The following is a 13,575-nucleotide window of genomic DNA, read 5'->3' on the forward strand; positions in this document are numbered from 1 at the left end:
CCTCTATATTTTTTATGTAACTCTGTTTGATTACATGCACATCTTTTACTGACTATAAAATAACGGATTTGTTAAGTTGTTTAGTGTTATTACTTCTAATAAGGCAACGAAAAACAACCAGCTTTTGTATATGTAAAAAATTTCAGGATATTTATTCAGCATGCATCATAAGATGACGGGACAATCGACTACTAAAGTATCGGAATGAGTTTATTTGAAAGTTTATTTGATTGAAGCCGTTGAACAGTTTATCTTTCATATGTAATCTGTAACATAACAAATATCACAAGACAACAGCTGGTTGCATATTAGGTGATTAATATATTAATTTCACAAAATCATGACTATAGGTTACTCCCCGAATAAAACTAATCTTGTACAAATAAATAGGACCACTTTAAACACAGGACCCAAAATTATGGTGAACTCAGCTATTTGAATTCAAATTATAAATATGTTTCATATTTTATCCAAGGTCCCGAGCTGACCAAAACGCCTACTTTAAGAAAAATAATAACAGGGCACAAGAACGCTTGATAGAGCATGTCTTTTGCTTCAATTAATTCCGAACGTACCATTAGATGATCCTGTTTATAGCGACTGTCTGACTAATTTGATAAGACTATGTATAAAGTGTTTGGAGCTGTACGCTATCAACTCTTAGCTCCGATTATCAGATTGTCTTAATCTCACCCTTACGTTATTTCTGATTATTGTCCATTGCCTTCGTTATTACATGTAAGTGCATTCTATGCGTTTACTGAGTCGCCGAATTACTTTTTCTCTTCCAGATAATTTTATATACGGCTCTTTACACTCCCCCAGGACACAAGATAACTTAGGACTGGACGAAAGCCTACCAAAAGCTGAAAGTTCTACTTATAATGTCTCAGTGATTAAAGTTTAGGTTGGTAGACAGCAAAAAATGCCCTTAAATAGTTTAGGCAATCAATACATGACAGGAAGCAGTACATGTTACTTCGAAATTGGCGATTACCTCATCATTTAGTCTATACTCACAATGAATAAGAACTTAGTGTAAGCTATAGCTAAAATAATATCAAAGCAGTATGACGCTATGAGCCTCTAAGGGCACATTCACAGGAAAATACTAACATATACGGCACTGGTAAGATCTAAACTACGAAACGTGTATAGGCTAAAACTGTTTTAAAGTAAACTGGAACCTCCCAAAACATATTTAGAGAACTGCTGTATGTGTAATTTCCGAGATGATATTATTAGGGATAAGTTCGGAAATTAAGCCACGTTGTCATAAACTATCATACTTCAGGCGAGACTATAATTTATGAACGAACAAATCAGATTTACGACAACAGGTCTTGAATTTTAGAGCGAAATTGATTCATCCATTTGGCTAAATAGAGTTTTGGCATAACAGCCGATGTTAGTTCGTGATGAAAACCTCAAATCTAATTGCTAACCCTAACCATCAACTGTAAGTAATCTTAATTCCTCACACTGGTTTATAACCCTGATTTGGCTGTAGTATGTACGTGGACATTCTCAAGGTGTTTTTAGGATCGCTCGAAGGTCGTCCATAAATTATGGTCTCACCAGACTCCATAGTAGTACTCAGGACGCCAGAAAACCTCCAACTTAATCTACTTTTCCTTTGAAATAGACAAAATAGCTCACAGGACTTAGTAGGCTAATTGAAAAATCAAGAGAAAAGAAATATTTTCTACTAACTATAATCTTTGATCTTGGGTCAAAACAAGTGGACATCTGAAGTAGGACTAATTGTTAAGTAGCTCCGCGTATTTCCTGTATTTAACTTTACGTTTTACATACTGATTGGCCGACCATCGTCAGCGTCTAATCCCACAAAATTACGATCATTCCAACCAACCTATTACAAAAACATGTCACTCCTTGGCATTTCAACGCTTTTTTACAATGAGAGAATACATACCGGAGTGTGACATATAAAAACCAATGTAAGTCCTTAATATAATACACGCGAGACAAATCTGTGGTACATTTAGGGTATGCATATTATCATGGTGGTAGTTAGATCTAATTACCAAGACATCGAAAAATAACAACTATCCATCGCTTGTATTTGAGTCAGTTAACCAAAACTTCCTAAGCCTTAACAATGCTTACCCACCAACACTCCCAGCGTTGAAGGAAAGCCAATATACTAACCAAGTCCTTAGAGGGACTACTGTCAGCTTTCGACCATGAAACGTTCACGCGCCTCTAAACAACACGTTCAACATTTCAGTCTTCAGTAATGAAGTTCGAAGGTCAATCGATCTCTACTAATCCTTGCAATTCGTAATGCCGTGAAGGTCCGATCTCACTTTGAATACATCATCAGGTGCTGATATTATGTAGTCTAGCAAAGATTCCCAGTAATTAACTACTCAGTGAGAGAAACGGAACTCCAGACGTAAACGATTTTATCTCGGCTTTTGAACCTCCTTAGAATATCCTCTCATATGATCAGTCCGAGATTAAAAGAAGAAAATAAGACTTGTTATTACCGAATTCGTTGTCCAGTATACGGTTAACCAGTATCTGATCATCTTGTAGCCTGGGGACTCCGCCAATAGCTCTCTTAGAGTTACTGCCGGTCCCAAGCCCGGCTAAAGGAAGGGGTGTGGGCATGGGGTTAGAGACCCCATCCCGTAGAAAAACTAAATCGCTAAAAAACGCTAACCAGAAAAAATAACTGAAACCATTTAAACTCTATCCTGGGAGTTAGAGGAAGAATTATGACGCCTCATGATGGAAGACGAGATTTTTCGGCTAACAACCGGAGCAACAGTTTTTATAGGTACATGGAACGTCCGAACAATGTGAGAGACCGAAAAGGTCAGTTAAATAGCGACGGAAATGAGGAGATACAAATTGGCAGTACTCGGAGTCAGCGAAAGCCGTTGGACACAAGCTGGACAACAAAGGCTAGGTACGGGAGAGATGCTGCTGTACTCCGGTCACGAGGGGAAAAATGCTCCACACACTCAGGTAGTTGCTCCGGAGAAGCATGAAATGCACTCATAGGATGGGAGTCTCATGGATCCAGGATAGTCAAAGCATCGTTCAAAACAAAGAAGGAGGCGATCACAATGGATGTTATTCATTGTTATGCACCCACCAACGATAGCAACGACGACGATAAAGATCAGCTTTACTAGTGATTGCAATGAATCATAGCTAATTGCTCAAGAAGAGACCTCACCATTCTGATGGGAGATCTAAATGCTAAAAACGGAGCGGACAACACAGGATATGAAGATATAATTGGACGACATAGACTAGGAGATAGAAATGAAAATGGGGGGAGATTTAAAAAACTATATGCATTCAACAAATTTGTTATGAGCGGCACGATATTCCCCCACAAACGTATACACAAAGGTACATAAACCTCCCCAGACCACACCACATTTTTTTCCTTTTAAATAAATATTATTCTTAAGATTACGAAGTTTTGGATTAAGACAATAATTTGTGTTACGCTGAATTCAACTTTTCAGACTCGTTTTATCTTCACTATGTATATACACCTCACACACATTGATTATCTTTTGCACTTAATTGAAACTTTCATAGCATCTCCCCAAACTATGACTGCACACACAAACACTTATTTTAACGTCATATCTTACCGCAATAATAAGTTATTTACTTATTAATTTATTCTGTTTTATTTTATTTTTATTACTCGTTTTTGCTATACATACATAGTTGTTTATCTTGTTCTGCGTTAAGATATTAACGTATTCCGCGACTCCTTTACTTCTATTTCCATAGTCTCTTCCTTTCCTCCTTCAAAATCAATTCAAAATTCTTGCCAATTACGCAGAACCTGATTTATTATTACTATTATTATTACTATTCTATTATTAATATTTTATTTTCCTTTTCCTACCTTCCTCAAACATGGCATATGTAATGCTAACATTATTGAAAATTGTGTATTATTGCATTTTTGAAGAAAACCGAAATTGTTGCTCACAGCACTTATGTACCCACAAGGTGTTTGTGAACAATAATAATAATAATAGATTATATTTGTATCAACAAAAATTCGAAGGTCAAGGGAAGACATGAGAACCAGGAGAGGAGCTGATATAGCTTCATATCACTACCTGGTTGTGGCTGGGATGAGACTGAAGCTAAAGAAACACTGGACAACTGGACAAACAGCACCACAAAGGTTCAACACAGTCTTCCTTCGAGATACTGACAAACTTAACGAATTCGAGATAACTCTCAACAACAGGTTCCAAGCTCTACAGGATCTACTGAAAGAAGAAGAAACTACTTTGGAGGACAACTGGAAAGGGATAAAAGAAAGACTAACTTCAACGTGTCAGGAGGTTCTTGGTTCTGAGAAGCATCATCATAAGGAATGGATCTCTATAGGAACCCTGGACAAAATTCAAGAAAGGAAGAACAAGAAACTAGCAATTAACAACAGTCGAACACGAACAGAGAAAGTCAGGGCGCAAGCAGACTACGCAGAAGCAAACAAGGAAGTGAAGGAAAGCATTAAGGTCGACAAGCAGGAATACATGGGACAACTAGCAACGACGGCGGAAAAAGCTGCAAGAGAAGGGAATATGAGACAACTATATGATACAACGAAGAAATTGGCAGGGAGATATAGTAAACAAGAGAGACCAGTCAAGGACAAAGAAGGAAAGACAATCACTGAGACTCAAGAACAGAGGAAAAGATGGGCAGAATACTTCGAGGAACTGCTGAATAGACCAACCCCACTGAACCCACTGGACATCGAAGCAGCACACACTGACCTTCCAATAGATGTCACTCCACCAACGATCGAAGAAGTCAAGATGGCCATCAGACGAATCAAAAGTGGGAAGGCGGCAGGACCTGACAATATACCAGCAGAAGCACTGAAGTCAGACATTGAAATAACTGCAAATATGCTTCACCTTCTATTCAAGAAGATTTGGGAAGAGGAACAAGTGCCAATGGACCGGAAAGAAGGATATCTCATCAAGATACCAAAGAAAGGAGATCTGAGCAAATGTGAGAATTACAGAGGCATCAGTTTGTTATCAGTACCAGGAAAAGTTTTCAATAGTATTGCTGTACCGGATGAAAGACGCAGTAGACGCTTGACGTCGAGATCAACAGGCTGGATTCCGTAGGGATCGGTCGTGCACAGACCGAGTTGCGACACTACGGGTCATCGTGGAACAATCAGTTGAGTGGAACTCATCACTATACGTCAACTTCATTGACTATGAGAAGGCGTTTGACAGTGTGCACAAGAGAACATTATGGAAACTTCTTCGACACTATGGAGTTCCTGAAAAGATTGTCAACATTATCCAGAACTCATACGATGGACTACAGTGCAAAGTCATGCATGGAGGACAGCTAACAGATGCATTTCCAGTACGGACCGGAGTCAGACAAGGCTGTCTACTCTCCCTCTTCTTCTTTCTTCTGGTGATTGACTGGGTTATGAGGACCTCGACATCTGAGCGGAACACACTGGAATACAATGGACATCTCAGAATCAATTAGACGATTTGGACTTCGAAGATGATCTAGCCCTCCTCCTATCCCATACCCACGAACAAATACGGACGAAGACAACTAATGTAGCAGCAGCCTCTGCATCAATTGGCCTCAACATATACAAAGGAAAAATCAAGATTCTCAAATACAACACGGAGAACACCAACCCAGTCATACTTGATGGCGAAACTCTGGAAGATGTGGAAACATTCATGTACCTGGGAAGCATAGTTGATAAACAAGGAGGTTCGGATGCAGATGTAAAGGCGAGGATTGGCAAACCAAGAACCTCATTTCTACAGTTGAAGAACATATGGAACTCAAAACAATTCTCAACTAATTTCAAAGTCAGAATCTTCGATACGAACGTCAAGACAGTCCTACTGTATGGAGCTGAAACGTGAAGAACTACTACATCTATCGTCAGGAAGGTACAAGTATTTATAAACAGTTGAGTGTGCAAAATACTCAGCATTCACTGGCCGGATACTATCAGCGACAGCGTGTTATCGGAGAGGACAAACCAGCTTGGAGCTGAAGAGGAAATTAGGAAAAGACGTTTGAAGTGGATAGGACATACATCGAGGAAGTCGCTAAACTGCATCCCGAGGCAAGCCCTAACTTGGGATCCGGAAGGAAAGCGGAAAAGAGGAGGGCGAACGAACACACTATGCCGGGAAATAGAAGCAGATATGAAAAGGATGAATGTTAATTGAAAAGAACTGAAAAGGATTGCCCGGGACAGAGTTGTATGGAGAATGCTGGTGTGCGGCCTATGCCCCTCCACTAGGGGTAACAGACATAAGTAAATAAGTTGTAAAATGGAGTAAGATAATGGGAATAGGTTGAGACGTCTAACTGTCTCCATAGGGTAGACCAGCGAGACCTTTCACCGTTTTGGTCCCCCCGCTCTTAAACTCGTTCCTGCATACCCGCTTGACATTTGAAGCAACGGCTCGCCTCGCGGATACTATATTTCAACTGCGGCCTCACTGAAGTTAGGTGTATTACCCTAAACATTTCTTCTTCCATATAATGAAATGACGTACAAATATCTCGTGAGACCCTGAAGCCTTTGTCAGAGGCAGTCTTACAGTTACCAGCAGTTTCGAGTTCGTTACTTGTTACGACTCTTAGATCACTAGGGTCCATTACTTTATGTAACACAACTCCACAAATTGTATGGTGATATGAATCATTTCAGTTATTTATTTGCATCACTACACTCTCTTTAGTGTTGACTTCTAGTAACCACCTACACATCCATTCAACCAGTGGATTCAGGTCATCCTGTAAAATTATTCTCTCTGACATACTGCGTGGGTTCTTGAATGTTTGTGTCATCTGCAGAGAGTAGAACGGATGACTGCCACACTTACTAAGTCATTTACATAGAGTAAAAAGGAAAGAGGACCGAGGATTGTTTCTTGAGAAATTCGACTTCTCACAGACTCTAGGAATGACAGTGTTCCATCTATCCTGAGGGTTGTTCTTCTTAAATGTAGCTTATTACTGAAGGTCGTCATGGTCCATCGCGGTGAAGGGGTCATAGACGGAATGATCAATAACGTTCGTTTCGCAATAACCCTCTTATACTTCACTGAATATAAATATACAGCTTGTGGGCAAGGTGGGTAGAAACTGCCTTTTGGTTTGATTGACGTTTTCGTTGCACTTCCACAAGGGCGTTCCAAAAAATCACTGGTCTTTTCATAGTGAGTGGATAATGCAGGAGTTTTACCTATATGGGGTCTTAGGTAAACACTGAACGTGGCTTCGAATTGTCTTACGATCAGGATACCTTATGTTCTGAAAAAAAACTACGAGAGTCAGCATGCTTTACTTGGTGCAAAGTGCCAGTGGAAAGGAATACCTAGAGTACCACTCTCCAATAATAAATGTAGTTAGCAGATTTATCCTTCCGATATGTCTTACAGTGATAGCCCTTTTCCTCCTCTAAATTGCAGGCTAATGCAGCTTATACCACTTGTTTTGGTAGGTAATTTCAGTCTGAGACAACTCTATCTGAAAAGCGGGATTGAGACCTAAGTTTGATGGACTTTGGTTTCCAAACCGTTTTGAAGTGACACAGCAGATGGTCAATCTTAGAGAGAGCATAAAAATGACACATAATACCACTGGAATCGTCCATTCAAAATAAAAAAAGCTGACTTGAAGCCTTCCAAAATTTCACGATAAGGCATTGAAAACAGGTCTAATAGTTTCAATCCCTTATCATTTGAAGTTTGGAAAATTTAGTCCTACAACTGCCATGGTTTTCACTAGGCATAGACTGGTTAAGTGCATATGATATTTCAGACTATAGTTTAAGTACCTCTTAAGTCTACCTTTCTTCTTGAGACGAAGGCTTCTGATCAGGGATCTTCAAGCAATTTTATCTAGGACCTTACTTTCCAGTTGTTACTAAGTACAATCCATGGTTTTGATGTCATCGTCTAACTCCCAGCTCCGTGAGATCTTTCGCCCTCAGGGTTTTAAGTTACGGCGTGTTTTTCGATGTAGACTAACGGTTTGCGCAAAATATACTGTATCGACCTCCATTATCCCGTCCTAATTTCCTCCTCAGGTGCAGACTGGTTTGCTCTCTGTCACAGTTGACTTTCACAGATGGTTTATGGTAAAGGGACTCGAAATATATTATATAGGCAGCCGTGCATAGACCTATGTACATTTCGGTGGTGGTTTTGAAAGCCGTTCAAGTTCAACTCCATACAATGGAGCTGCTTTTATGGTGGTGCTCGAAATTGTGACTTAAGTCTCGGGTAACAATTTTCGGCTTCAAGGTACTCCTCAAATGTAGAAATGTTATCCTTTCTTGTCAATTTTTGTCCTCACATCTGTATCAGGTTCTCCGTGTTTATCAGTAATGCAACCCATTTATTTAATGGCTTCTACCTCTTCTATAGTTTCCTCATCGAGTGTAATTTCTTTGGTGCTCTTTGTGTTGTACCCCGGAACGTTGCTTTTTTCCCCATGAATGTTGAGGGCTATTTCTGAAGCTCCTACTATGCTCGTTGTATTATTCTGAACCTGTCGCTTTGTATTAGATAAAACAACCAAATCACATGGAATCAAAACACTACAGCTACGTTTTCCATGAGATAAGGAAGTCTCTTAGATTTTGAAATATCACTGTCTGCCTTAACCTACACAGTCGTGGCCATAGGGTCACATTGCTTTACAAAAGCCTCTGGCAGTTAATTACAATTACCGAAAGAATAATATAGTTTATATAAATACGAAAGAGGTAAAGAGAGTGACCACACCTCCAAGGCCGAGCCATGCTCTCCCCATTAAGTGTTCCCACATCCATCTTTTGACCTTCTCCAAGTGTTCAAAAACCATTATGAATCTTTCTAGTCATTGGATGTCCGGTTCAAACGATTGTGTGGTCCATAATTAATGTCACTGTGGATCTTCTCAGGTACTTTGTAATGCTTAAAAGTATCACACAAGGCTCAATCCTCACAGAAGCCAGATGAACCCTTCGTTCGGTTCAGTAATCCCACGAAGTTGTTAGTCAAAGTTACATTTGGTCCTCCCTTTATGGCTATGTCTTCTACGGACCTTCTGAACTTTTTATTGATGGAGATGTGACCGGTATTTTTCTCTGTAGCATAGTCTTAAGAAACCCATTTACCTTTGTGTATAAATTTCTAAGGTAAAATAGTACGACCTTTAAATATGTAGAGAGCACATAGACTTGTCAGTCTCCCACATTTATAGTCCCTTTCTCCCATTCCATGTAGGACCTTCATCCATTCGTACACAGTACTGTCTACAACGACCATGGCGCTTAGGCCTCCCGTCAAGATGATTGGATCTTTACCTGGACAGATCACTATGCTAAACTCCAGTATCCCACAAAGATTATCTTTTGCATTTTTACTACTGTCATTGATGAATGTCGATCACTGGATGACACTCATCATAGTGGTATTGGTCTCTAACAACACGATCTTTGAAGCTGGGTGTATAACTAATGAAGAGACTTATTTTCAACATGTAACATCAATAGAAGGTAGATAGCAGAAAACGAGGAGACAATTGACCGGTATGGCATGACTCAGTCATGCATGCTTGGTCGCCCTTGTAACCTTATGTGACTTCCATGTAAGATGTCATAGGTTAAGTAGTCACATCATGACATACCTACAATTTTCGAGTTAGGTATATGGATACTGTAGCAAAAATAAATTTAGTGATACCGAATTAGACCATAACTCTTCAAGACCTCACTAAAGTAATTACATAAAATTCTGTCTTTGTCTACTTCTCACTTAGCTAGTGTGTCTGAATTTTCGTGCAAATGTATTGAAGAAATTCAATCGTCCCATTTAGTCCTTTTTAAGTAATAAAACTGCAATCTTAGGAGATTTGTGCATCATTTTCCTGCTGTATTTTATGTGTAGCGCGATCCCTATAGGTACTCTTGGTCTTGCTGTAATCAAATTTAAGTTATCCTTGACAGCTGTGGTGAAAGAACCTTAACGGTGCTTCCCAAAGTCTTGAGCTATCAACATTTTATCCATCTATCGATCAAAACGAGTTAGCTGATGTAGAGTTGATCAAGGAGTAAAGGTAAACAATTCTTTCAATTTGTCTTTGAATGTACCACATTCTTCTTCACTCACCTTGTGTTCATCGACCGTAAAGGCTTTCAACATGTGATGTTTTTCACAATCTTCGTGAATATGTTTACTAGATTCAGTTAGTTTATGGTTTCCACTCACAGTTCTAATGTTCAAATAATAACAAGTTTGGAGTTCAGTATGAACATACAATCTAACCAAATAGCGTTCCTACCTCAAACGTCTTTCTTCCAAAGTTAATCCCTTATTCCCATCCTTTTGACTACTAGCTTTAGACTTCCTCTGTTCACTCTGTTTTTTCAAATTTTTCTCTCTAGCTGAATCTCTTTGGTTTCCACCTACATAAAACCGAAAAGTTAGTAACAAGAGTCGACCTACGCGTCATATAAACGACGATTACTACCTAGTTGTAGAAAATTCAAACTCGCGACGACCTTGAGCGACTCGGAAAAACTAGATTTTTAGGTAAATAATAATAATAATTTATTCTCAAATAACATTGTTACATGAGGCATGCCGGTTTACAGGCAAGATCAAATTGTTAAAGAAGTTACAATTTTCACTGTTGAAAATTACTCAGCTGGGTTGATATTTCATAAGATATGAATGTAAATGGATTTCATAAGGAACATGTCAATATCAATATCACACTTGGCGCACTTTATGGAGGTAGCGTTGCAACATACAACTGATGGTCGAGAATAGATACATGCGAAGTTGGGGGCTTTTAGAAGTTTCGAACTTATATCCCTCCAGAATATCGGAAGCATTAATAACGGTGTAGGACGAAGTCACCCGTGCCATTTCTGTTTTCGGTGGAGTATCTGCAGGAGGCTGAAAAAGGTGTAAGAAAAAGGAAGGACGAAAAGCAGAGCACACAGTTTTCATGGAGGAATAGTTAAGGTATAACCATTTAGTCTATTTGTCTGTTACTGAAGTATTTATTAGGTAAGAACATACTAATGTGTTAAAGAAAAATAAGTGTGGGCAAGGTATGAGTGGATAATGTACTGTATAAATGAAGGTAGTTCAGAAAGAAGTATGGAATTGTGTAATTATGAAATAAAGTGCTGAAAACAGTTTTTCGATACAAATGGATGTCTCCCTTTTTTTTCGAAGCTGTTTGAACTCTCTTTTTTTTTGTTTACAGATTTTATAGGATATGGAGTAGGCTTCGTTTTTAGCCAGTTGTCTAGCCTGCTTGTAATAGGATTACTCGGTAGGAAGTGGAACCAATTTCAGCGTTCTAAACACGACGTATAGAGGTATTATGCATAGATAAGTTCGCACCAATACCGTTATTTCGTGACATTCCACTTGACATAAGGAGCCGTAATTTAACATGTTCTGCCTTACAGACACGGGTGGATTGAAGTTATCTCCCCACAATCATGTTTGCTGGTCAGTAACGCCACCCTCCCTCCGTTTATGATGTTAGGCTCTCTTACATTTGTGGTCGGTATGAATATTGCTTTTATCAAGGACCTTATTTGGAAAATACTGTCTCTACAAGTTCCATGTTACAAGCAAATCAGATGGTAATAGCATTTGTATTATGGGTTAGATATCCATTTAATATATCGTACTACTATGAAGATAACTAATGGTAAAGGTTAGAAGAGACAAGTCAGATTATATGTGGTTAAGAGATGGTAGGGGCTAATAGCAAATCAGAGGATATGAAAGAGAATATTGTAAAATTTTCAGGGTAAGAAAAATAAAACATTGAACAACTCACAAGAATTTAGGACATATGAGCTTCTTTTGATCGGCCTTAGTTGGTCAGCATCCATAAGATTAGTGAGTTATCTGTCTACTTGTAATAAGAAAAATAAAAGGACATGACACTTAGGAAGAATAATTTGGATTTATCTATTAGAGAGATTCGGAAACTGAAAGTGAGGGTTAGGAGCGGAAGGCCATGGTTAATAATCAATAAATATTGGGGAAGGATAAAGCATGTTTTCTTTAGTTTTGCTATATTCATACTAACGACAATGGAGTTCGTTATATTCTTGTTCCGTCTAGATATTGGGCGGTCCATAATAAAGTGCCTCATTGGTAGGCGGGAGTTCAAGGAATAGTTGGTGAAGTTCTTTAGAGTTTAGTAACAGGGTTATTAGCCTTTTAAATTTGGTAAAGGTGTCACAGTTACGGATAGGTATTGGCAACCTGTTCCACAATAAACTATACCGAACTGTAAAAAACCTACAACGCATTTGTTTTTGGTGTTTTTCGGTAAATAGTGTATATGCATTGTTTCTTAGTCTATAGTCTGGGTCATTGATCATAGTTGGGCAGGAGGTTAGGAATGACAGTCCATTTATTACTTTGTGGAGAAATATCAGATTGTTCCTTAACCTACGGTGCCATAAAGGTTCTAAAGAGAGGTGCTTACATCTACTTGTGTAATCAAGAGTGGTGTCACTTCCTAGCAGTTGGCGTGTAAAACGTCTTTGAACATCTACTCTTATTTTGTCAGTGGTATTCATATTAGAGAAGATAAAAGATCAGTATTCTAGGGAAGGTCGTACACATATTTTGTAAAGGGTAAGCTTAGCATCTGTCGTGAGGAAATTTTTCGTTATAAAGCCAATTAGACGTCTGGCTTTAGAAATAATAGAGGAGGTGTGTGCTTTAAAGTTTAGGCTTCCTGTGTAATTTATTCCTAGATCGTGTACTGAATTAAGTGTCTGGACTTTACTTTTATTTAAGTAAAGTTGGGGTTCATAGGGGTGCTTTCCAAAGTGCATGATCCCGCATTTGTGGAGGTTAAATGGCAATTGCCACTTTTCGCTCCAGATAGTTAGGTTATTGAGATCATCTTGAATCAGGTGTACACTTTCACTTAGAACCTCAGGCTTATAGCTGTATACTATTTTGAGATCATCAGCATATAAGTATGGTTTCCCAGATTTTATGATGTTACATATATCGTTTATATACATGAGAAACAAAAGTAGGCCTAATACACTTCCCTGGATGACGCCACCAGTTATTGGTCTAGGTAATGAGAGACAGTCGTTGTACTTTGGGGGAATCCACTTTTTACTGGTTCCCGCGATGAGAGAGCTCCATTTACTCTTACACTTTGTCTCCTGTCATGAAGAAAGTCACTTATACAGTCTATGACTGCATAATGAATTCCAAAACTTTTCAGTTTTAATTTAAGACCAGAATGGGAAACCTTATCAAAGGCTTTACTTAGATCCATGAAAATGACATCTACAGGAATATTGCGATCTCTTGCCTCAGCCCAATCTTCTCTTGCAATGAGAAGATTTGTCAAACATGATAGGCCTTTCCAAAAACCATGTTGTTCTTTGGACAAAATATCATGTCTTTCTACGTAGTTTATAACAGCCATCCTAAAATTTTTTCCGTCAGTTTTACAACTGCACTAGTGAAGCTGACGGGTCGGTAGTCACTA

At 38.8% G+C, this 13,575-nt stretch overlaps 1 protein-coding gene across 1 annotated transcript; it reads right to left on the bottom strand.

The window, feature by feature from the left end:
• Positions 1-10,121: 10,121 nt before the first annotated feature.
• Smp_019420 (hypothetical protein) lies at positions 10,122-10,530 on the bottom strand (the record flags this gene model as incomplete). The annotated part of the gene is made up of 3 exons (XM_018791963.1): positions 10,122-10,290; positions 10,360-10,483; positions 10,524-10,530. The coding sequence occupies 3 exons, from the start codon at positions 10,528-10,530 to the stop codon at positions 10,122-10,124; spliced, it is 300 nt and encodes a 99-aa protein (XP_018644871.1).
• Between the last annotated feature and the right edge of the window lie 3,045 nt (positions 10,531-13,575).

Source organism: Schistosoma mansoni (assembly GCF_000237925.1).
Source record: "Schistosoma mansoni, WGS project CABG00000000 data, chromosome 1 unplaced supercontig 0010, strain Puerto Rico, whole genome shotgun sequence".
Taxonomy (NCBI): Eukaryota; Metazoa; Platyhelminthes; class Trematoda; order Strigeidida; family Schistosomatidae; genus Schistosoma; species Schistosoma mansoni.